At 42.5% G+C, this 26,766-nt stretch overlaps 1 protein-coding gene across 10 annotated transcripts in view; it reads left to right on the top strand.

Moving 5' to 3' along the window:
- ANKS1B (ankyrin repeat and sterile alpha motif domain containing 1B) overlaps positions 1–26,766 on the top strand; it is a 747,009-nt gene that overhangs the window by 717,925 nt on the left and 2,318 nt on the right. For all 10 annotated transcript variants that reach the window (XM_073327424.2, XM_073327427.2, XM_073327426.2 and 7 more), the window contains 2 exons: positions 2,971–3,108; positions 18,956–19,123. In XM_073327424.2, the coding sequence (XP_073183525.1) occupies positions 2,971–3,108; positions 18,956–19,123 (306 nt within the window). The remainder of the gene's footprint in view (positions 1–2,970; positions 3,109–18,955; positions 19,124–26,766) is intronic.

Below are 26,766 nucleotides of genomic sequence, written 5' to 3' on the forward strand. Positions count from 1 at the left end.
CAAGATCCTTCCTAGAGTCGTGTCTGATTCCCACTTAAATGAAACCAATATCTTTCCTTTATTCTGTCCAGTTCCTCATAACATGCCTGGTAGAGCCAAACTCCTTAACTTGGATATTCAAATGTTAGAGTTGTTTCTTTGACAGGACTAAATGTTTTCATAAATCACATTTGCGGGCTTAGCTATTTCAGACTAAAGACTATGTAAATTAATAAAACTTTGTACTCTGTGTTGTTATGACAAGGCAGGGGTTTAGATAGCAGAAGGACTCACAACTCATTACACCAGAGCTATATCAATGGCTATTTGGCATTTGAGTCATACTTTGACTCAGCACACTGTTGAGGCCTGATGCAATGCTAGTTTAGAAAGAGCAGTGTTTAGCTTTCTTTATAGTTGATCACATCTCGTTCCCTACTTTCTGTAGGATTTGTGCTGCTAGGTCATCTCCCAAGAATGGGGGGTCAGCTGAGACAATTCAGGGAGGAGAAGGGAAGGTTGGTTTCCAGTAACTAGAGCTCTCTAAAGGTATTCCTTAGCAGAGCCATGCTCAGCTTCCTTTCTTTGTTGCCTTTTCAGAGCTTGCTGAGAATTTTTGTAGCCCAGGAACTAAATGATATTTTGTAGATGGGACCTTTCATACCGCCTTAGAATCTTTGACCAGTGCCATAGGTGTGCACCTCAGAACAGCAAACTGGTTTATAATGGTTTCAATGCCTACACAGTAAGGGTATGGTTCTGCTGTGGCAGTGTCCCAAGGGAACTCTAGGTCATTGCAGGCAACTCCTTATGGAGGGAGAGGACTTTGTACAAAAACTAGATAAAGTGAAACTCAGCTGTTTGGTTTGGACCATGGAAATTCATGGACTTTCTTTCTTTCTTTCCAAAAATCTCAGTATACATAAATGGCAAAAACCATGAGATTTCAAGTTAAAATGCTGCAAAAGACTCTCCTGAGTTTCAACTAGTTTCAAAACACAAAGCTCTAAACCAGTGCAGGTTTACTCAGTACTGAGTCCAGGGTCACTTGAGAGCTTCACAAGGGTTAGCAAAACTTTCAGTGAACTGAACCTGTTTTCAAGCATATAGCACACTTGAAACCAGATGAGTATTATGTGGCTCCTTGTTTGGGGGTAAATATTTCACATAGTTTTAATATCTTTTGAGCAATAATCCCTTTTCATCTGTAATGCAACATTGGTAACACATCATGATCATATGGTAATGTATTACAGTTTTATTTGTAGGAAGCTAAAACCTTGCTTTTTAGTATTTTAATTCTGATAAAAATCTTTGTGTACGCCAACAGTTCTCAAACTGAGAACAAAAGAAATATAAAGAAAACCATGTTATTGTGTTTTGCCTAAAGCAACATAAAATCAAATGAACAATAAATATAATTAAGTATGAAGATTTTCACAAATGGGTGTCCATTAAGGCATAATAATTGTTTGTCATTTGGTATGAGTAATACATTATACAGAAATAGAAATCAAATAATATGCTACAACAGTTTAAGATTAAGAGGATTATTTTGTGTCTTCAGTTACAATTTCCTTATTTTGGATTTTCGCATAATTTGAATATTAAAAAGTGTTGGAATGCTGCCCTTTTATCCAGAGTTTACTCACTCATTATTTCCTCAATTAGATATTAATAGGCCTTTCAGAAAACTTGCCAAGTATGCAAGTATATCTTGGCAGGTTAGAAGACAGAGGAGAGTGATTCAAATGACCGAGTTACATATAATCTCCCCTCCAAAAAAAGAGAGATCCTCAAAGAATGCTTTTAATTTGCACAGATGTTACTGACACAACATTTAGCCATAGATCTCACTGACTGTGACATTAGACATCATATATGTTATGATAATACTGTATGCTTAGTGCCAAAAAACAGTGAGTAGCAGCACTATAGTATTTTGATCAAGTAGAGCTGTCATACTGCAGACAGGAATATTCTATGTTTGTGGAAATACAGTAGCCACATTGAATAAGGCTATGATTTAGGAAAGCACTTACACATGTGGTGAAGACCATCCTTATTCGTTGACTCACTTTGAGCATGTGCCTTTGCTGAAATCGAGGCTTAAATCTGTGACCATAATTCAGCCTCCTCTTTGGCTTCCTGGGTCCTCTGGCCTAAACAAGGTAAATATACAGCAGTATTTTTACATAGGTAAACATTTATTATTTTCTCCAAAGCTTTAGACAAAGTCGTCTTTTTGTACATCAGGCAGACATGTCTTGTCTTTGCCTCAGTACCATTCTGTAGTTTAATTTGGCCATTACATAAGTGTCCTGGCAGTAAATTGAGATATATTGCCACATCTTTCCAAAGTAATCCTTTTCCTGAAACCCCTTCAACAGCTCCATGCTTATACATTGATGATTATTGTTCATTCTGTTTGAGGTGGAAGAGTCAGATTGAATTTCTTCAAACTGTGCATGCAAAGATCCAGAGAATGCACCTGCACTGTCCTACCTTTTCCCATCTACCTGTGGGCTGCAGTGGTACTGATTGTTAGAACAGAAACAGCAGCATCAATGGGCATAGAAGTAGAAAATTAATAGTCTATTATAGTTATTCTCTCAGCTGTGTCCCATGAAAGATGCCTCTCTGTCACAGGATACCATGTAAATTGTACAGTGCTCTCATTTGAAAAGCAACACAGAACTGGAGGAAAACTCCAGGATTTTGCAGTTTCCTGTAGGATTCACTATTGATGACAGATAATATTTTGGATACTGTTGGAGGGTCCAGAATTCAATGGTCTGTGTAAGAAGCTGAACATGTGGTGTTTTAATCACATTGTAATTAAAAGACATAGTACCTTTGAAATATTTTAGTACAGAGGATGACTATAGCCTTAAAATGCTAAAAACAGATTAAGTTATTATGTAAGGGGCATCTACACTTAATTCCTGTGTTGACTGAAAAATAGTGATACTTTAGTTCTTTTTTTAACAGAATATTATTGCTGAACATGAAATCCGCAACATTTCCTGTGCTGCACAAGACCCTGAAGACCTCTCAACGTTTGCATACATCACTAAAGACTTGAAGACTAATCACCACTACTGCCATGTATTTACTGCATTTGATGTGGTCAGTTTACGGAAACTGTTGCATTTGACAATTTCCTTTATAAATCATTTTCATTAAAAATTATCAGCATAAAATTAGTAATAGTAAATGTTACATATATTGAAAAGGCTTAGAAAGAGCCAGCTAGGTGATGAAATGACACCACTGCAGGATTACAAAGCATTTCTCTAAGATATTAGCTCATTTCCCCTCACTCCTCTGTGGAATAATTTTTTGTCTACAACAAGTTTGTTCTTGTTTCTCAGCTGTTGATTGTAACTATCAGGTTTGGCACACAGCTTTCTCCAAAGCTATATAATACATACAGTTCCTTTAACTGGCTGCTATGGTAGTGGCTCATAAAAGTTCTTTACAAAAAGTTTGGTCACCCCTTCTGAAATCTCAGGGCACTACAAAGAAGTAAAAATCAAAATACTTTCAAACTCTGATCTATTTCCATGAAAACAACAACATATTGCACAATTGGACTGATGTACTTTATGCTTTTTGGGCTTATCCAACAAGCAGTCGAATAATTTGGCTCGATCCAGGAACGCACATAAGCTTAACTTGAAGCATGTGAGTAGTCCCATTGAAGCCAATGGCACTGCAAATCCTGGAAATGAATGCATGACTGAACAAATGGTGTTGACAGGAGGGCTTTGGCTTCCTTGGCCCTGGGGTGCTGTTCCAGGAAGGAGAACTGCTGGAGGGAGATGGTCTAATGTGTGCATCTTCACACACTGACTCACCAACCTAGTGAGGAGGGCTTTAAACTAGGTTCAAAATGGGGAAATAACAAAAGCTCACATATAGGTATTAAAAAAGACTACCTTAACAGAGGGCTAAATGTTGGGCGGGAAAAGGAAAATTACAATAGGGACATAGGAGCATCAATAGGATATCAGTGGGAGAATCTGCTCAACTTCTTAGGTATCTGTACACAAATACAAGGAAAATGGGGAATAAACAGGAAGAACTGGAAGTATTAGTCCATAAGATAAATTATGACTTAATGGCATCACAGATATTTGGTGGGATAAATCTCATGACTGGAATATTTGTATAGAGGGCTATAGTTTGTTAAGCAAGGACAGGTGGTGAAAAAGGAAGGAAGTGTTGCATTATTGTAGCAAAGTGAGACTCACGGTGGAGCTCCTCCTGCTGGTCATCTGGGAATTAGCTCTTTTTCCAGTGTACAGAGCGCCCTCTGCAGGCCGATGTCTCACCTGCCACTGGCCCCGTGTGCATCCTGGATCCCAGTGCCCTTTACCTCAGGGTTCTGCCCTCTGCAGTATCCCTGCTCTGGGTCTCCCCTCCCAAGAGAACACCCACCCCTTTAAGCCCACCTTGCCTCAGTGGCTACTGCCAGTCATCATCTAGCCACCACTCACTGGGGCAGACTGCCGTGTAATGGCCACTCATCATTGGCAAAGAGGTAGGACCTGCTGCCTTTGCCTATCCTCGGGCTGCCCCTCCGCAGCCCCACTACCTTTTGGCTTTAAACAAGGCCTGCAGCCTGGGGGTTTACCAGGCTGGAGCTCCCCTGCTCCCTTTGCCCTTCTCTAGTACTGCTCCGCTTCCGGTACCTTGCTCCCAGGCAGCTAGCTCTTCCCACTCCAGAGCTAGAGTGAGTCTCCTTCAGCTCCTGGCCCTCAGCTCTCTTATCAGGGCCAACTGGGCTGGCCATAGCTGTGGTCAGCCACTCCCTTAGCTGCTCTTTTCCCCTGTTCTGCTGGAGTGGGGCAGGCGCCCCCCTACAATTATACATTAAGAATAGACACACTTGTTCTGAGATTCAGAAGGAGATGAGAGGCAGAGCAGCTGAAAGTCTCTGGGTTGAAGATAAAAGAGGAAAAACAGGACTGACATCGTGGTACGGGTCTTCAGACAACCAAATCAGGAGGAGGAGGTGGGTGATGCATTTCTATAACAAATAACAGAAATATCTAAAACAGAAGACCTGGTATTAATGGGAGACTTTGACTACACAGAATCTGTTAAAAAAGTAACGTAGTAAAACACAAAATGTCCAGCAAGTAAGTTCTTGGACTGTAGTGGGGACAACCTTTTGTTTCAGAAGGTGGAGGAGGTAACCGGAGAACAGCCATTTTAGATTTGATGCTAACTGACAGGGAGGAATTGGTTGTTAATCCTAAAGTGGAAGGCAATTTGGGTGAAAATGATCATGAAATGCTAGATTTCATGATTCTAAGGAAATGAAGGAGTGACAGCAGCAGAATAAGGTCAATGGACTTCAAAAAGGCAGACTCAGAGAACTGGTAGGTTAGGTCCCATGGGAAGGAAATATAAGGGGAAAAGAATTCAGGAGAGCTAGCAGTTTCAAAGAGACAATATTAACGGCGCAACAGCAAACTATCCCAGGGTGAAGGAGAGATGATAAGGCTAGTTAAGAGGCTGATATGGCTCCATCAGGAGTTCTTTAATGACCTGAAAATCAAAAAGGAATCCTATAAAAAGTGTAAACAAGGACAAATTGCTACGGATGAGTACAAAAGAATAGCATAAACATACAGGGACAGCATCAGAAAGGCTAAGGCACAAAATGAATTAACCTCGAAAGGGACATAAAAGCCAAGAAGAAGAGATTCTATAATTAGTAGCAAAAGAAAGATGAAGGAAAGTGTAGGTTCTCTATTTAGCAGGGAAGGAAAACTAATAATGGACGACATCAAGAGGGCTAAGGTATTTAATGCCTATTTTCCTTCAGTCTGTACTAAAAGGGTTAAAGGTGACCAGATACTTAACACAATTAATATTAACAATAAGGGGGGCAGTAACACAAGCCAAAATAGGGATAGAACGGATTAAAGAATGTTCAGATAAATTACCTGTTTTGATGGCAATAGGACCTGATGAAAATCACCCTAGCATAATTAAGAACTTAGCTGAAGCAATCTCGGAACCGTTAGCAAATATCTTCAAGAATTCATGGAGGATGGGTGAGGTCCCAGAGGACTGAAGAAGGGCAAACATAGTATCTGTCTTTAAAAGGGGGAACAAAGATAACCCAGGGAATTATAGACCAGTCAGCCAGACTTCAATACCTGGAAAGGTACTGGAACAAATTATTAAACCATAAATTTGTAAGCACCTAGAGGTTAATAGGGTTATAAGTAGTAGCCAACATGGATTTGTCAAGAACAAATTATGTCAAACTAGCCTAATTTCCTCCTTTGACAGGATTATTGTCCTAGTAGATGGAGGGGAACCTATAGATGTGATATATCTTGATATTTTTGTAAGCCTTTTGATACAGTCCCACACGACAGTCTAATAAGAAAACCAGGAAAATGTAGTCTAGAATAGATTAAATTACTATAAAATGGGTGCAAAACTGGTTGAAAGACCATATTCAAAGAGTAATTAGCTGTCAAAGTGGTGTATCTAGTGGGGTCCTGCAGGAATCTTTCCTGGGTCCCATACTGGGTCAATATTTTCATTAACAACTTTGATTATGGAGTGGTGAGTATGATTATAATATTTGCAGATGACACAAGCTGAGTGGGCCTGCTAGGACTTTGGAGGACAGGATTAGAATTCAAAACAAATTGGTGAATTGGTCTGAAATCAATAATATGAAATTCAGCAAAGACAATTGCAAAATACTGCGCTTAGGGGTGAAAAAATCAAATGCACAACTATAAAATGCGAAATAAGTGGCTAGATAGTACTACTGCTGAAAAGGATCTGGGAGTTGTAATAGATAACAAATTGAATAAGAGTCAACAATGTGATGCAGTTGCTAAAAAGGCTAATATAATTCAGGGGTATATTAATAGAAGTGTTGTACATAAGTCACCAGAGGTCATTGTCCCGCTCCACTTGGCACAAGTGGAGAACTGCGTCCGGTTTTGTGTACCATCCTTGAGAAAAGATGTTGTTAAATTGGAGAGAGTCCAGACCTACAAAAATGATAAAAAGTTTAGAAAACTTGACCTCTGAGAGAAGGTTAAAAAAAAAAACTGGGCATGTTTAATCTTGAAAAAAAGAAGACCCAGGGAGAGGAGGTAAAAGTCTTCCGATACGTTAAGGTCTGTTATAAAGAGGGTGATCAATTGTTCCCTAAAGAGATGACCAGAAGTAATGGCCTTACGGTACTTCAAGAATGATTTAGGTTAGATAAATATTAGGACAAACTTTCTAACTGTAGCCATACATAAGCACTGGAATAGGCTGCAAAGGAAGGTTGTGGAATTCCGGTCGTTGGAGGTTTTTAAGAACAGGTTAGACAAAGACCTGCCAAGGATGCTGTAGATAGACTTGGTCCTGCCTCAGTGCAAGAGACTGGACTAGATGACCTTTGAGGTCCCTTCCAGCCCTACATTTCTATGATTGTGTGTGTTTAAGAGTTTTCCTGTATTGGGCCAGAGTGCTCAAAAATAAGTCGCTTGATCTTGCAATATTCTAAAAGTTATATGCTTAGATTTTTACATTGTGTCCAATTAATTACACACTAGAAAAGCTGAGGGTATAAAACTTTCTTTGCTAATATATGCAATGACATGAAAATGTTTGTATCACATGTTTACATTTACTTTGATAAAATATATTCTATATTTAAAGAGATCACATAGATAGCTGAACTACAAGGCTATACACCTCTCAAGAGATCTGAGGACACCATGGTAACTAGCTACCACAGTGAATCTCAAGTGGTTTGTAAACTCATCAGAAAAAAATGGTTACTAACTTTTCCGTATCTGTTGTTCTTAGAGATGTGTTGCACATGTCCATTCCAATGTAGGTGTGTGCGTGCCCCAAGCACAGTAGCCAGAAATTTTTTCCGTCAGTGGTACCCATGGGAGTGGCTCTGGCACCCTCTGGTGCCACACACTCATAGCGCTGGTATAAAGGGTCCAGCCGACCCCACACCTCCTTGGTTCCTTCTTTCCGGCCAATTCCAATAAATAGGGGTAGGAGTGCTGGAATGGACATGTGCAACGCATCTTGAAAAACAGTTACAGAAAGGTTTGTAACTGTTTTTTCTTCAAGTGATTGCACATGTCCATTCCAATGTAGGTGGCTCCCAAGCAGTTACAAAGGAGGTGGGATCGGAGTTCATGGACGTGCTGATTGTAAAACAGCTCGAGCAAAACTGGCATTGTCCCTAGCCTGTTGAGTATTGGCGTGATGACTAGAGAACATATGCACTGATGACCAAGTCACCGCTCTGCAAATGTCCTGAGTAGGACTTAAGCCAGGAATGCTGATGATGCCTGCGCTCTCATGGAGTGGGTAGTCAGGATTGCTGGTGGCAGAACACCTGCCTGCTCATAACACGGATGAATGAATAATATGATCCACAACAAAAGTCTCTGAGCTGAGATAGGTAGACCTTTCATCCTTTCAGCAATCGCTATGAAGAGTTGGGTAGATCTATAGAATGGTTTTGACCTCTTTAAGGAACACTTGGGCACATCTAATGTCCAGTGTGAAGATGTTCCTCCCTAATCTCATGTGACTTTGGGTAGAAAACAGGTAGGAAGATTGCCTGATTACTGGGAAACTGGGAAACCACCTTCGGGAGGAAGCTGGGGTGAAGACGCAGCTGTACCTTATCCTTAAAATAAACTGTGCATGGAGATCCGACGTGAGGGCGTAGATCTCCGAGACCTTTCTGGCCGCAGTAATGGCCATTAAGAAAGTCACCTTCCATGAAAGGTATGACAAGGGACACATTGCCAATGGCTCATATATTTTGATAAGACCAGGTTTAAGTCCCACGGAAGGACGGGTTCTCGTATTTGGGAGTATAGTCTTTCCAGGTCCTTGAGGAAATGAATGGATATCTGGTATGAAAAAACAGACCAGCTTACCACCAGGGGGGTGGAACACCGAAATCGCTGCAAGGTGGACCTTAATTGAGGGAATCGCTAGAAACCTCGCTGTTTCAGGCAAGGCAAATAGTCAAGAATGTCCTGCAGAGACAACTGCATGTGCAAGACTCCACTCTGGGAAGCCCATATGGAGAACTGTTTCCATTCTGAGAGGTACGTAGCCCTGGTGGAGGGCTTCCTGCTCCCTCAGACCACCTGGCAAACCTGCTCCAAGCAAGCCAGCTCTCTGGGATTTAGCCATGGAGCTTTCCAGGCCATCGGGTGGAGGGAGCTGAGGTTCAGGTGGACCAAACGACCGTGGTCCTGGGAGATCAGATTTGGATATAGAGGGAGCGGAATCGGAGCAGCCACAGAAAGGCCTAACAGTGTGGTGAACCAGTGCTTCAGGGGCACGCTGGGGCTATGAGAATGACCCGTGCCCGATCCCTCTTGATTTTTAGCAGAACATCGTGCACTAGTGGGATGGGGGGAAAGCATAGAACAGGTGATCTGTCCATGGGAGCAAGAAAGCATCTGGGGGCAAACCCAGACTTTGGCCTCGCAGGGAGCAAAACTGGTGACACTTTCTGTTGTGCGTAGTTGCAATCAGATCTATCTGGGGAGTCCCCTATCACGGGAAAACATCCCTCATGATGTCCAAGCAAAGTGACCACTTGTGGTGATTGGAGTAAGACGTGCTGAGGCAATATGCCAGTTCATTCTTCCCTCCAGGAAGGTGAATTGAGTGAGCTATTCAGAAGTCCAGTAAGAGGATAGCTTCCTTACACGGGGAAAGAGCGAGACCCTCCCTGCCTTTTGAGGTAGAACATGGCTGCAGTGTTGTTCATAAGCACCAGCCCAAAATGGAATGCTTTTCACAAATTTCTGCCATTGATTTGTTGCGAGAGCTCTTCTGGAGATCACAGGCTTTGAGTCTTGAGGAGCCCTAGGTGAGCTCCCTAGCCTAGTGCTGATGCGTCTAAGACCAGGGATATTGACGGATGGGGCTGTGAGAAGGGAATGCCCACGCAAACCACCAGTGTGTCCAGCCACCAACTGAGAGAGGCAAGAACCAGGGAAGGAATCATGAGGACCAAGTCCAGATGGTGGCGATTTGGCAAGTACACTGAAGCCAGCCATGTTTGAAGGGGCCTGAGGTGTAACTTTGCAAGCTGCACCACATATGTGCAAGGCCATGTGACCCAACAACAGCCTCAGACAAGAGTGGGCTGTTGTAATGAATGAGCTGGACTCCTTTACTACCTCCACTTGTATGCCCAACTTTTTGGCCACCCTATTCAGCAGCTCCTGGTGGGCCTTGTAGTCGTCCTGTGAAAGCAACATGCCCGTTCTCGACACAGCCTTGTCAGGAGAAGAGGAGGAGGAGGAGGCCGGCACCGGCTGAGGGCACTCCTGCACTGACTGACTCTCGTGACGCCAGCTCCTGGTACTCGGTACCAGAGTCCAGATTGGACTCTGCCCAAAGGGGCGGCAGAGCCCTTCCCTTCCTTCAGAGGCCATTGAATAGGAGCACCTTGACTGCGGTCCCTGCACTGAGGGAAACGCCCACGGGTTCCAAAAAGGCCACTGCATGTGTACTAGCCCCTGCCAAGGAGGCCAAGTACCCGATGGCATTTCCTGGCTCCGGTTCACCACTGGAGCGTGCCAACTTGAGGAGTGTCGGGGTTGACTCCTGAGTAAAAATTGCACAAATATGTAAAATCCTCAGAGTATATTGTGCATGTGTTCTTGAAACACATTTCCCATGAATATAGATCAGTTAGATACATCAGAAACAATTCAGCTATGTCTGAACATACCGCTGTAGCTGTTAAGACAGGCAGTGTTGCTAAATGGTAAAATAGAAAGGTTTAATTATTTTAAATAGCTGTTCAAGGCATTTAGAAGAAATTTTAGTTTTCATTAAATGTTTGTATTGATTAATTTCTTAATGCTTGAGATTTGATCTGAATAGGGACTAGAAAGAAAATTAAATTTATATTTAAAAATATTAGACCTTGGTCAACAAGATGTGTTATTAATTAAAGAGGGTGGAATTAATAAAAAGTGAACCAGCTAGAACTGCCCTGATTGAATCAATATGGATTATTAATTTCCCCAATCCTTTGAAAAGCTCATAATAGCTACAGTGTACTGTCTCTTGTCAATAAGGCTTAACCACAAACATGTAGAGTTTCAGGTGTAGTAGATATAATTCAGTTTTTCTCTGCCTTCCAAGTAGAGACTAGAGATACAGGATAATTCCAGTATCTTCCTTACCATGGGGGTAGTACTAAATGCCATAAGCTCTTATAATAGCTATTTTAAGATGTACAGATAGACTTTCATGTCTGGCTGTTTTAACATAGTATTCTCCTGCTGTTTCTAATTCTCACCAGGGTGCCGCCTGTTCAAATATTCTCTCTGTGTTTTATTTTTTTCCTCAGGATGTAACATTTCTGATGCAAGGATAAGTGCCATCAAAAAAAAAAGCTAAATAAGCACAACATAAACATACAGTAGATTGAGATCACTTTTTCTATTTAAAGTACAGTACTTGTTTGTTCCTATGGTAGCTTGATCTTGCAAGCAGGTTTTTGCCCATAGAAACAATACAGTCCTGGGCTACATACCACATATATGAATAACTGCAGAAGGTGTTCTTATATTCAGCATATTACAATAGCTCTTTCCAGCAAATCCAACTGTATCAGTAGAAAAATGGGAATTTGTATTTATTTTTATTTCTAACAATATATTTTGACAACTACAAAATAAATATTATAGAGACACAATACTTTAAAATCAATAACTTTTTCTCCTCTTTTAACTTGCAAAAAAGGCTTCATCTAATTTCACATTTTCCTGGGGAGGAGAAATCAAATTTAATGTAAGGAGAGGTAAACTACAAGATTTGTTGATATTTAGTATTCAGGGGAGACTATGTGCAGCTTAGCACACTCACATACAGAGTAATGTTTCTGCATGAAAATACCCAAAACATCAGACTTTGAGAATATTGTACACAGGTAGGACCTGATTCATCAGTACAACAAAGGTTGCTTTGCACTGTCCAGTAGCACAAAGCAGCCCTAAACCTGGTTTCACTTGCCACTGAAGCATTTCCTGCTCCACAGAGGGATCCTCCAACAATAAAAAGTCACCATGGCAGATCCTATGCCAAACTCCAGTTCACCACAGGACACAGGCCCTTAATTCGGCTGGTCCGTGGCTCCTGGTGATAGAAAGCCGCCAGCACAGATCAGAACAGCTTTCAGCCTGCTCTAATTCATGCCAGACCAGACCAAAGCCTGCCCATCATAAAGCCACCTTCTCCTTCTTTTGCATCCCTCTAGACTTGCACTGAACACTCTTCGGCTGGATCAGAGAATTGGGACCTAGGTATATCCATATCATATGGAAAAGCAAGAGGAATGTTAAAGGTGATCTTCAAAAGGAAAAACTGGGCTTGTTCTGTTTTATTGCTTCATTATGATGGATAAAGACAGCCTGAAAAATGTATTAAAAAAAAAAAGTTTCCTGATTGCCTTCATATTAGAAATTCTGGGCTCGTCTGCCCTTGAAGATTCTATCCTGGCTGAGAACTAGGCAAATTTTGAAATCCCAAGAGACAAGAAACTAAAAGTTAGCAGTTGAGCAGGGAAGGGATTTTTAGTCAATTATTTAAAACTCCACTGTACTTTTGTTGGTTTTGCCAACACTTATTTTAACTCCCATATTTGGGACACTGGATGGCCTTATTAACCTGCCCCCTTTCTACTGAGATGTGTTAGCTCACAGTAAGCTTTTAGAGGCAGACACACAGAACCAGAAAAACTTATCTAGTAAAACCAGGCAGCATTCCACCACAGCAGTGAAGACCAGACTTGACAATCCTGAGCTGTAAGAAAAAGAATTGGGGGAAAAAATCTTTATGAAACAGAAGGAACGCTTCAGGTCCTCCTTATACACCACCACCCCCCAAAAAAAGAGGGGGGGGCCAAAAATCTTTATTTTTAACAAATTCTTTGCACATCACCGTTAATGGAAAATCTATAAAAACTAAAGATCACATGTATGATCTACTCTTACTTTAAATATCCTAGAAGCTTTAGTATAGCCTCATAAAAACGTTGTTAACACAGTGAAGATACAACAATAATATATGTAGTGCCATATGTAAACCTGTGAAACTTTCACACAATAAAAAGCACTTAATGTAATAAAACTAGGGCTGTCAATTAATCACAGTTAACTCATGCAACTAACACAAAAAAATTAATCGCGATTAATGGCACTTTTAATCGCACTGTTAAACAATGGAATACCAATTGAAATTTATTAAATATTTTAGGTTGTTTTTCTACATTTTCAAATGTATTGATTTCAGTTACAACACAGAATACAAAGTGTACAGTGCTCACTTTATATTATTTTTATTACAAATATTTGCAGTGTAAAAATGATAAACAAAGAAATAGTATTTTTCAGTTAATCTCATATAAGTACTGAAGTGCAATCTCTTTATTGTGAAAGTGCAATTTATAAATGTAGATTTTTTTTGGTTACATAATTTCACTCAAAAAACCAAAACAATGTAAAATTTCAGAGCCTACAAGTCCACTCAGTCCCACTTCTTGTTCAGCCAATTGCTAAGACAAACAAGTTTGTTTACATTTACGGAACATAACGCTGCGTGCTTCTGATTTACGTCACCTGAAAGTGAGAACAGGCATTTGCATGGCACTTTTGTAGCCGGCATTGCAAGGTATTTGCGTGCTAGATATGCTAAACATTCGTATGCCCCTTCATGCTTCAGCCACCATTCCAGAGGACATGCTTCCATGATGCTGATGCTTGTTTTAAAAAAAAACCCACCTTAATTAGATTTGTGACTGAACTCCTTGTGGGAGAATTGTATGTCTCCTGCTCTGTTTTACCCACATTCTGCCATTTATTTCATGGTACAGCAATCTCAGATGATGATCCAGCACATGTTGTTCATTTTAAGAACACTTACACTGCAGATTTGATAAAACACAAAGAACGTACCAATGTGAGATTTGTAAAGATAGCTACAGCACTCGACCCAAGGTTTAAGAATCTGAAGTGACTTCCAAAATCTGAGAGGGACAAACTGTGGAGCATGCTTTCAGAAGTCTTAAAAAGAGCAACACTCTGATGTGGAAACTACAGAACCCAAACCACCAAAAAAGAAAATCAGTGATGGCATCTGATTCAGATGATGAAAATGAATATGCGTTGGTCTGCACTGCGTTGGATTGTTATCGAGCAGAACCCCTTATCAGCATGGACATATGTCCTCTGGAAGGTGGTTGAAGCATGAAAGGACATATGAATCTTTAGCACATCTGGCACGTAAATATCTTGCATCACCGTCTACAACAGTGCCAGGCAAACACCTGTTGTCAATTTCAGGTGACATTGTAAACAAGATGTGGGCAGCATTATCTCCTGCAAATGTAAAGAAACTTGTTTGTCTGAGCAATTGGCTGAACAAGAAGAAGGACTGAGTGGACTTGTAGGGTCTAAAGTTTTACATGGTTTTATTTTTGAGTACAGTTTTTTTATACATAATTCTACATTTTTAAGTTCAACTTTCATGATAAAGAGATTGAACTACATTATTTGTATTAGGCGAATTGAAAAATACTATTTATGTTGTTTTTACTGTGCAAATATTTGTAATAAAAATAATATAAAGTGAGTACTGTACACTTTGTATTCTGTGTTGTAATTGAAATCAATATATTTGAAAATGTAGAAAACATCCAAAAATATTTAAATAAATGGTATTCTATTATTCTTTAACAGTGCGATTAAACGCAATTAATTTTTTTAATCGCTTGACAGTCCTAAATAAAACAAATATAAAATAGTAATAGAACAATCAGAATACAAGTGACAGGAGACTATTGGGTCAGGCTGGCCTGCTGAAGCATGTATGCATTACAACTTGAACTTTAAAAAAAGAAAAACAAGACAATCCACCTCTTCTGAATTTCTTTCTGATGTCCTGGACATACCCTGGCAGGATTAATTTACTTACTTTCCTCCTCGACCATCCTTGGGCAAAGGGTAGGCCACCAGCCATTGCAGGAGTCCAAGTAGCGCATGGGTCCAACAGCTTTGCTTCCTTTCCAGGGAGCCTGAAAGGGGCTGTGGGGGCAGAAGGCCTCCACAGATATTGGGGGATCCACTGATTTTTCAGTGCTGAACCTCCTTGGTCATGCCACTGGGAGCAAACCTATGTCCTCCACAAACACCCCAAGTGGAAACTCTGCAAGGGAACCTTGTGGCATTTCCACTCCCCTACTCAGGTGTAGCACATGTAAGGCACCCATATTGGGCAACTTCAATACAGTATTCCCATTCCAGTATTGAATACACACTGTAAATGAGAAATCCCCAAAACTAACCCAGTTTGTATCTAGATTTTTTTTGCAGTTGAGTTTTCCTGTTTTAAAGATCACCAGAAGCCTGAAGACTCTTAATTCCACTGCATCCTTGCCTCGTTTCAAGGTGCTTTCTAATTTAATACATCATGTCTGACTCCTTTCCCACTTACAGACATAATATTCTTTAATGCAATATGGTCCATTCTCTCTACTAGGATATATTTGAACATATTTACTAGGCACACCTATGTTCACATGTGACTACTGCATGTCAAGCGCCTCTGTGGATTATTCAGGTTCTGGGCATGACTGTCGTCCCACTATATAATGTGATCCCTTGAAGTATTTTTAACTACTACTGGAGTTTTAACTACCCAGACTACCTGGACATTTCTTCTGTCGCCGCACGGCACATTCTATGGTCCCGTCTGCTCTGTCATCTCATAATTATCCAGTGCAGACTGTGTCCCGATGACCTCGTATGCCAGGTTGTAAAGTGCACTATCACAATGCTGCTGGACTTACTTTTCCAGGACCATTATTCTACCCAATCCCGTCAACTTATTCCTTATCAATATCTAATCTTCACTACAATTAATCCAGTCTTGCGGGGCAGTGCGCTGTCATGTTACTACAGCAGTGCAGGATGTGTCTCTAAAGTCTTCATCTTGTGACATTAGCATAGGCACTCCGTTGGGAGTCATAAAATGTGTCATTCTATACATTTGTGGCAAATATGACCGATGGGTTTCTCAATTTGTCGCCTATGTTCAGCTGGATTCACGCTAGATTGGCATAATGATCCCTTTAGGCCTTAAAATCTGTGAATTTTTTGCGGCAAACTACATCTGCAGCACTGACCAATTCTGAGCAGGTTTCCCTAAGTCAAGTGGTTGGCCCTACTCTTGTCAGTTCAGGTAGGTGATTTCAGTGTCAAAGGTATGAAACCTTGAGCAGCTTGTGGTGGTAGATGTGATCATAGCAACTGTGATGAACTGAGAAAAAGTCTGTGTTATTTCTTATGAATGCCATGGATGAGTTGGTTTCTCTGTTCAATTTCTGTCTTGCTGCCTACTTGAATGCAAAGGGTTAAGACAGACTGGAGCTTGAGGTTGGCCTAGGGGCAGGAACCACAACAAGTACTAAGATTTAAGACAGCTTCAGGTACACACTCTCAAAGCAGCTAAGAGAACAATCACTGGGCCCTCTTCTAGGGGGAGAAGTTACCTAGCTGGCTCCATCCAGTTTAGAATGTCTTTACTCTGCCCAAGGCTAAGCCTGGGAACAAAGGAAACCTGAAACCCCAACGATCCTAGAAAAGGGAAGGTGACCGTGAGTGAGCTGGGAGAACTGGCCCTAGGTGTGTCAATGAAAAAGCTGACACACTGGAAGAACTCATTCACAGGCAGGAGAAGTATGCGGCATGAAGTGTAGGCTAGATCTCCCATCTCAGAGATAGGAAATAAGACAGACCTTCTTGAGCTATAGATATTGCGGTTAAGATTAGGTAAGGAAATATGCATATAAGTCTCTTTGTTCTTTTAAATCCACTTCGCAGGGCACTTTGTACATTTTGGCAAAATAAATCCTGCTTCGTTTTAAATAAGCTATTTCTGTATCACTGCAAACATATGCTGTTACAGCATGATTGACAACTGGGGGGGGTGTAACCCAGAGACCAAGTCAGAAAGTGTTTGGCTCATGAGATCCCATCCCAAACAGAAGTGAAGGCATGGGCCTGTCACTTGAAAAAAGTGCGCTCAGTGGACTGGAAAAGGGTCTTAGCAGGGACAGCCTACCCAGGGACCTTGACAGCAGCTGATCACATTTGGATGGACAAATTAAAAAGTAAATTTTTCTATCTAGTCTATCACTGGACAGTGACCAAAGCTGGTTTTATAATGAGCCAAATGCAAATCTGGGACCCAGTTACAATGAACCTAATCATTTGCATGGATGCAACTGTCACATAAGGCAGTGGGAATTGCACCTGTGCAACTGATGGAGTAATTGGCCCCTTTCGTTAGCTGAAATGATTGGAGGTGCACCTGCTTTCAGAAGGTCTGAATTTGGTACACTGTTCCTAAAGTGGGTGTTACAAGAGCATGAGAGAAAATACCTTCACGACAACAGTGGGGGTTTAGCTTATGGCTTGAAGTAAGGAGATAGGATAAAATTATACTGTCTAACTAGTGAAGGGCAGATTTTATACTTATGCAAATCTTGTATGGCTTCATTGTTTTTTACAAACTAGAAACATACACACGGTTAGCTGAAGGATTCACTAACCTATTCAGTGAGCTTGTGCAAATGTATGGCTTTGCATCAAAGTCATGTGTGATTGATTTAGCATGGTTTCAACCTGAAACTGAATGAAGCATGGTGGTTTCCACTAAATTTCACTTTGAGATTTGGGTTTTGTGCATATCTGAAGCTCAAAGGTTCCACAGGGAAGCTGAACCGACATTACTCAAAACCAAAGGAAATGGTCACACTAATCCCTTAAATCCAAATGTCCAAGTTTCACAACTTTTTGAGCAAGCAGCTACTTTAACAAATCCTACATTTTGCATATACTCAATGAATGAGCACTCGTATTATTCTAGTTATGCAGTCACCCAGTGATCTTATTCTAGTAGAATCTGACTTCTTTGGTAACAAACACACAACGATGTACAGTAACTCCCAGGATTCTCTGATGTTCTAGTTCTAAATGAGAATTTGAACATCCAAGAGCCCTTTGGCCAGTTCCTGCAAAAGACAAAGCCTGAGAATGTGGCTCACGGCATTTTCAACTTGCAGCCCAGTAAAGTGAAGGGTGCACTTGTAACCATTTTCCTTTAGATTTTCTGGAAATGCTTACTGAAGTTGAGTTCCCTCCTGCTCCTTTGCTATTCTCTGATAGTGTAGCACAGAGTGTTCAGAGACACAAGAAAAGGGAAGTAATGACTCAAACTGCAGATTTTGAAAGAGGGCATGTCGGGAGATCAGGCTTGAAGCAGAGCTGGGTAAAATGTTAAAGAAATAATGGAACAAGATGGGTGGCATCTTGAAGGCGAGTCAATCAAGGTTACCTGGGGGATGATGCACACAGACTTGGTTGAGGAAGCATGTGATTTGGCTCACCCTCCCCTTCCACTGGCTCAGTTCTGTGATCTGTCACTAAAATAAAACTTACAGGAATTTCCCTTGAATTATCATGCTGGAACACAGAATGAAGCCACAGAGAAGAAATACAAGAACATCAATTTATGTATTGGTAATGTGGTGTCAGTAGGCCACACTGACCTAATCTGGTCACCTGTTTTAATGTTTAGCAATTGAGAGATTGTGTACAATAATTGAATAATGCCTTTTATGAAGGCAAATCACACTTTGATTGCCCTTTGATAGATATACATTGAATCACAGATGTTGAAGATACACTGAAGATGACCTGCTAGATCTTTTCTATTTGTATTATTAATATATTTATATGGTAGCATTGACTTGTACATTACAGACATGTAAAAGTCTACCCCACGGCACTAGGCAGGATTGTCCGTAATTAATATTCATAAATGCTAATTTATCCTAACTCTAATTTTGAATGTTTTGTTGTTGTTCCAGAATTTAGCCTATGAAATAATTCTAACACTTGGACAGGCATTCGAGGTAGCCTACCAGCTCGCACTACAAGCACGAAAAGGAGGCCATTCTTCGACCCTCCCAGAAAGCTTTGAAAATAAACCCACCAAACCAATTCCAAAACCACGTGTTAGTATTCGAAAGTCTGTGGTAAGTAGCAAATAGGAAAATCAAAACCCAGCTATACAAAAAAATACATTGGCATGAATCTGATAGTAGTTTACATATTTGTTTGGTCAGAAAAGCACCCCCCAAGATAAGCTAGGCCGCATCCATCACTCCAAAGACAGTCTGCAAGGAGTTGTAGAATCTCAGCATGCCAACAATTTGTAACACTTTATCTCAGACCCTTCCACTCTAAGGAGTAGTGTATGTAGTACTAGTCAGGCATCTCTTATGCTGTTATTCCACTGCTTGACATGTTTCAGTGTTTATTTCCATGTGTAATGTAGCTGTTTTAAATGCCATGGACTACAATCAGCTCTGATTTACAACCTGTGCGATCACATTGACTTCACTGAGATTGCGACAAGGTGTAAATCAACACAAAATGTAGCTTGATGTATTTTATCCCTTTTTTTTTAAACTTTGACACTAATATGAGACCATAACATTGATATGTTCATCTTTAGAAACTAACCAAAAACCAGTCCTCTGAGGACAATCAAGTATTAGCACAATAATCCTGTTGTGTCTTCTAACTGAGTGCCTTTGACTTCCCCCAATACAGTATCACTGCAGATGCAAATCAATGATTGGCAAGTTTTGAAAGCACAGAATTTTGGTTCAGATAAGGCCTCTGACAACTGAATCCTAATTTGACTTGACTGAACTTTCAATTATCTTCCTTTTCCTTTCTTCATATTCTATCCTTTCTCCCTATTCTATTTTTTTACATTTCTCCTCCCATCAGAACCAGCTCATTCTCCTTTCTTCCTGTCTTTTGATCCTCAACAGTCTCCCTGCTTTCAAAGCTCCTCTTCTCTGGAATCCACCCCACCTTTCTAATATTTTCTCCATAAGCCCAAACAGGTTCCCTGACCTGATCTCCCTCTTCACAATTCCTAACAAAATCACGATCTATAGTGACATTCCACTTAAGAAGGAAAGGTCTTCAGTCTCATCTTTGGGTATTGGTTGAACTAGTCAAATATTATTTGGAACATGTAGAACTTAAAGATGTCCCAGAATTCATTGGCCCCCACCACACACACAACTTCTTTCCTGGAAACTTGGAAAAGAGCTAGAAATTGTGAGACTTAAAGACAGTCTGCCGTCCAAGAGATTGCTAAAATCTAGTCTGAGTATAGTCAGGAATTGTCCAACTAAAGAGTCAATCAAAAAATGCTGACTTGCTTAAATATTTCACAAAAACACTTTGGATTCAATTAATTTTTGTCAAATTATGGATACGGTTCTACTGGGAACAGTGGGCTTCAAAAGTCCATGGTTCCTGGGCAACCATGCGGTCTGGTCTGGGTCCAGGGACCCCAGGGCTTCCAGGCTCCCTGTAGTGGAGCAGGAAATCCTGGAAGTCCCAGCTTTAACTGGGATTCAGCTCCTAGCTTCAGCAGTGGGGAGCCTGAAAGCCCTAAAATCCTTGCTTGAGCTAGGGCTCTGAGGTTCGAGGCTCCCTGCTGCTGCAGTCAGGAGCATGGCATCCCTGGGAGCCATAGCACAAGATGTGGCTCTCAAGGTCTAGGCTCCCACAACTGCAGCAGGCAACCTGAAAGTTCTGAGAGCCCCAGCTTATTTGGGAGTCGGGGGTTTTCAGGCTCCTTGAGGCTGAGCTGGACTCCCAGCCAGCTGGACTCCCACCACCACCAGTTAGCGCCACTGGCTGCAGGAATGGGAGTCGGGCAGGTCAGGGAGCCAGCTGGCCTGGGAGCTTGGAAGCCTTGGGGTTCCTACCCCAGGAGCACTCTGCATGGCATGGCTGCCCCAGATCCATGGCTATCAGAATCCCCAGCTGCTGCTGACATGATTCATGTCAGTTCTACTGGTGGCCACCACTCAATAGCAGCAGTGAAACTGGCCCATCAAAATCAGGCTGAAACTAATGTCAGAATTTCTTGTGAACTGGAAAGTCTGAAATTTGGTCAGCTCTAATACTGAAGTCTCAAAAGATCTAATAAGCATCTGTCAGGACTGAAAAGAAAGCAACCACATTTCTAACCTAAAATAAAAATTGTTTAGATATAGTTTGGTTTTTGGTGAGGTTATTTCATCTAAACTGATACTCCTTCCCAAATGAAGGCCAGATCAGCATGGCTAGAACATATATGTTATTAATTTAACTCAATTTAAAACTCCCTTCTGAAGTGTGTAAATGGCACAGAGGTATTGTTCTCTTGGACTGCTTGTCCCTATGCATATTCCACGGTGAGTATGCACGCACTCCATGTGCATGAAGCCAGAGAAATGTGAAAGCAAGTCCGTTGGTCCGCACATACGTCCCTGGCTATCCTCATGCCTCCAACTGAGGAGATAAAAGATGGGCTGGGGCAACTACCTCCCCAGTTCCTTCTCACCGCCACGTAGTCCGGTTTGGAACCTCCAGAGTCCAAAGCTTTGGATTTCTCCTTTTTCTGGGAATATGAGAACATATCTGTAAATAGTGTTCATAGTTCTAGAGTTTTAAAGTTTGTATCTGATCATTTTAGTGTTTCAGAGTTACTTAGTTAGCCTCCCTGATCTGGGGGTACCGCATTATGTCCAGGACTCTCAGCTTCAAAATTTGGGCTTCCTGCCCGCAATTCTTCTTAATCAGCATTGACCACCCAACCTGTTTGTAGTGCCTCAGGGACACCCACGTCATGGCAAGGTGTAATACCTGCCCTTCATTCCCCTGCCAGACCCAGGAAGTGTGGTAACTTCACCTTAGGAAGCATCTAATAGAAAAGGCCATGAAGCCTCAGTCAGACCCAGGCCAGGGAACTTTCCCCCCTGCCACCCCCCGCCCCAATATCAGATTGACTCAGCAAGGAGTGCACCTCCTGCCACAAGGTCCAAGTCCAAAGCGAAGGGGTCTACCCCCATAGATCCTTCAGTGACGTCTTGTCAGGTGAGCTGGGAGAATTCCCATAAGCAGGAGGCTAAGTCTTCCTCCAAACCTACTTCAAAGAAGTCAGATTCATCGCTGCCTAAACTGAGCAAGCTCAGACCAAGAGAACTTAGTGTGTCCCAAACCATGACAAGAAAGCCCTCAAGTCAAGGGCGTCCACGAGCACTGGATTGTGATCGAGGACACTGGTGCCTCTGGTATCCCCCAAACAGAAACCGTGGGATCCACCAGCACCGATGAAGACCAATCACCAAGAGCATTACCCACAGTACCATCTTTGTCTTCAATAGCTGAGGCACAGACTGTGGTTTGGGTGGCCAGGACCTTTCTTACTCCAGGAAGAGCTGAAACCTACACTCCTCCTGAGCATATTTTCACTTTCCCCCAGACCCAGAGTCTCCCACTCCATTGGGTCCCACCCTCTTGAGAGAGGTTATAAATCTACCAGGGGCAGATGTGCCAACTTCCCCAGTTTCCAGGGGGTGCTTGAACCCTGGTCCCCCCAGGCCCCACCCACACTGCACCCTTCCCCCCAAGCCCCCACCCTGCCCCAACTCTTCCTGCCCCACCCCTGCCCCATTCCTACCCCTGGCTCCAGACCCACTCCCAGCTACAGCCTCAGCCTCAACCCACTTTACCCTGTCTGCATCTCCCGCTCTGAGTCACACCCCTGCTCCTGGCCCCAGTTGGGTGGGGGCATGGACAGCAGTAAGGGGGGGCATGACCCTGAAAAGTTTGGGGACCACTGCACTAGAACAGTCTCAAGCAAGAAGTGGAATATTTCTTACAGTGAGGAATGATAGAGTGGATTGCTCTGCAGTACTAAGGGGGTGGTTTTTACTTGCCATATTGCCTAATACCCAAAAAGAAGGACGGTTGGAGATCCAGTCTGGACCTCTGCCATCTCAACCTCTTTATTCACAAACTCAAGTTCCTTATAGAGATGTTGGCATCTATAATTCCATCCCTGGAAAAGGACATGTGCTTTACAGCTCTTGACATGGACGCCTACTTTCGTGTGGACATCCACCCTGCTCACAGACACTTTCTCAGATAGATTCATGGTGGGCTCTGATCACTTTCAATACAGAGTACTCCTTTTCAGCACTGCTACCTCCCCAGGGTAGTTACCAAGGTGTTTCTGTAGTAGAAGACTATATGAGACATTGTGCCTGCACCATCTGGATCAGGAGATCATTTTGACAATTGGCTCCAGGTCATGCCAAGAGGCCCGTACATTGACTTTGACAATGCTGCAACTCCTCTCTTCTTTGGGGGATCAGCGTAAATGCTGGAAAAAAATCCATCATCACCCCTACATTGAATTTATACTTCATTGAGGCTTCCTTAAATTCATCCATGGCCAGGGCTTACCTGTTTAGGACAGGTTTCAGCTATGAACACTATTATGGACCAGGTCATAAGCAACCCACAAGTGCCTGTCAGGACCTGTCTCTGTTTCCTAGGCCATATAGCCTCATGCACTTATGTCATGCTATTTGCAAGACTCTACCCTCATTGCCTACAAGCATGGCTCCAAGCTATGTACTTGCCAAACCGACAATCCATGAACACCATAGTGACTGATCCCACCAAAGTGAAACTGTCGCTGTTATGGTGGAAGAATCCTCACCAGGTATGTGTTGGTATTCCCTTCCTCGTCTCTGCACCGGACAGGATGATCATTACTTTTTGGGTTGGGGATTGCACATGGACAAACAAAGCACAAGGCACCTGGACATCTCGAGAATCCAGGATGCACATCAATGTTCTAAAGCCATGAACAGTTTTAAGGACTTGCAAAGCCTTTCTCCTGGTCATTCAAAGTCACTGTGTCTTCATAATGTTGGACAACATCACAACTGTCTTTTACATCCAACAGGGAGGAGCGAGATCCATCTCCCATGTGCAGAAGCTATCAGTCTGTGGAACTGGTGCATCAGCAATCAGATTACCCTGTCAGCAGTCTACCTACCAGGAAACCAGGAATGTGCTAGTGGACTCTCTCAGCAGACACTTTTCTGTCGATCACAAGTAGAACTTACATGACTCTGTGATGAACAATATTCTCATTCTCTGGGAGACCCCCCACCAGGGACTTGTTGACCTACCGAACAAACATGGAATGCAACATTTACTGTTCCAGACGAGCCATAGGTTGCCACTCACAGGATGATGTTCTGCTGCTTCCATGGTCAAACCATCTGAATTATGCCTTCCCTATGCCACTACTACTCCTGTCTCAAGTTTTGCACAAGATTCAGCAGGACAGGGCACAAGTCCCCATCTGGCCCAGAGAGTTTTTGTTCCTGAACCTCCTACACATGTTGTCTCGGGCACTGATCATTATTCCAACATTCTTGATCTCCTGATCCAGAGGAACAGCAAGATCAAGTATCCCAACACACATCTGCTTCATCTCAGAGCCTGGTTTTTGGATGGGCATCATCCTTAGAGCGATCATGTTCTGAACCTGTACAGAACATCCTTTTTAACAATAGGAAGGATTCCACTGGGAAATGTTGCCTAGCCAAGTGGAAGCGTTCTTCTGTCTGAGCACATAAACGACACACACCCCTAGAAGCTACAGGTATTACTCTCATTCTGGACTGTATCCTTTCCATAAAGACAGCAGATTTATCCGTGAGCTCCTTACGGGTCCACTTGGTGGCAATCAGTGCATAAGAACAGAAGAATGGCCATACTGGGTTAGACCAAAGGTCCATCCAGCCCAGTATCCTGTCTACCGACAGTGATCAATGACAGGTGACCCAGAGGGAGTGAACCTAACAGGTAATGATTAGTGATCTCTCTCCTGCCATCCATCTCCACCCTCTGACAAACAGAAGCTAGGGACACCATTCCTTATCCATCCTGGCTAATAGCCATTAATGGACTTAGCCTCCATGAATTTATCCAGTTCTCTTTTAAACCCTGTTATAGAGTGGGGAGAGTAGGGGAACCAAGGCCCACCCTTCCCCCACCAGGTTCTGAACCAGGGCCCTTCAAAACCAAGTATCCTGACACCGGGTTCAGGTCCCAATACCCCCAGGCACATTCCCTGAGTCGCGTCCTAGTCTCGTCCCAGTCCCTCCGGTGTTGTTTCTAGGGTTGGATGTGGGATCCCTCTCAATTTCCCTCTGCTTCATCCCTGGCAGCTCCTCCACTGGCAACAGCAACTCATCCCCTTCTGTTCCTGTAGTTGACTGGCTTCCCATGGTGCAGCTAGGAGATTCAGCCCCGGCAACTTGGAGTCCCAGTGGCTTCCCAGCAGGAGGCTGCTGCACACAACCGCTCTCCTCCTCAGCCAGCCCCGACTGGGTTGAGCTGCTCCCTTTTGAATGCTCCATCCACTGGGAGCCTGCCCAGCAAGGGTGATGGGGATGGCCTCTTGGACACAGATCAGTTCATTAACAGGGAACTATTGATCAGTCAGTCTGACTTCGATACCTAGGAAGCTACTCGAGCAGTGCACAAAACATCCAATTGGTGAATACCTGCAGGATGAAGAGGTAATCACCACCAGCCAGTATGGATTTACCAAGAACAAATCATGCCAAACCAGCTTGATTTCCTTCTTTGTCAGGGTACCTGATTTGGTGAATAGGGGGAATGCTGGGGACATATTATACCTGGAATTCAGCAAGGGTGTTTGGCACAGGCTCACATGACACACTCTGAGAAGAAAGCTGGAGAAATGCAGGCTGGACAGAACTACTATTCAGTGAATACATATGTGGTGAAACAACCCCAAACAAAGAGTAGCTATTAATGGAATGAGGTCAGATTGCCCTCCACTTTCACAGGGCTCTTCGATCTTCTCACACCCACTGACGAGCAGATTCTGGAAAAACCTAATCAGAACCTTTCCACCTTTTTAAAAAAGAAAAAAAAAGATACTTCTCAATGGGACTTGAACCTTGTTCTCTCAGTACTCACCAAGGCTCCTTTTGAATTATTAGCTTCTTGCTCCATGTCTCTCTCATGTCCATGAAGGGTGCATTCCTGGTAGCCATCACCTCAGCCAGATGAGCTTGGAGTGCTGAGGGCGGATCCTCCTTTCATTATATTCCATAAGGACAAAGTTTCATTATGTTTACACCCTAAATTCACCCCAAAGTAGTCTCTGAGTTTCACCTGAACCAGACAATTCACTTACCTGTGTACTTCCCAAAATCACACACATACTCAGAAGAAAAGAAGGTCAGGGGTCAGGATATAAAAAAAAAAAAAAATCTCAAAATGGATCTCAGGCTGTATTTTGCTCTATCAGCTGTCTAATCTTCTCCCACCTCCTGGGGTAAGAACTCATTCCACAAGAGCACAAGCAATGTCTATGGCATCGCTTCAAGAGGTGCCTTTACTCAACATCTGTAAATCAGCTATGTGGAGCTCTGTCCACATGTTTGCGAGACTCTGCTTTGGTATAGGACTCCTCTGCTGATGCATCTTTTGGAATGGCAGTCCTTCATTCGGCTCTGCCACCTATAGCCTCACAACCTCCTCCTAGTTGAGTACTGCTTGTCAGTCGCCCACAGTGCAATACACTTAAGAACGAGCATGCGAAGAAGAAGTTACTTACCTTATAATAGCTGCAGGTTCTTCGAGATGTGTGGTACTTTTCTGTATTCCACTATCCACCCTCCTTCCCCTTTGTTTTGGATCGTCTGTTTTGTGGTAGAGAAGGAAATAAAGAGGTGGTCAGTTTGCCCCGCTCTTTATTTCCTTG

The sequence above is a fragment of the Lepidochelys kempii genome, chromosome 1 (assembly GCF_965140285.1).
Source record: "Lepidochelys kempii isolate rLepKem1 chromosome 1, rLepKem1.hap1, whole genome shotgun sequence".
In the NCBI taxonomy this organism is placed as follows: domain Eukaryota; kingdom Metazoa; phylum Chordata; order Testudines; family Cheloniidae; genus Lepidochelys; species Lepidochelys kempii.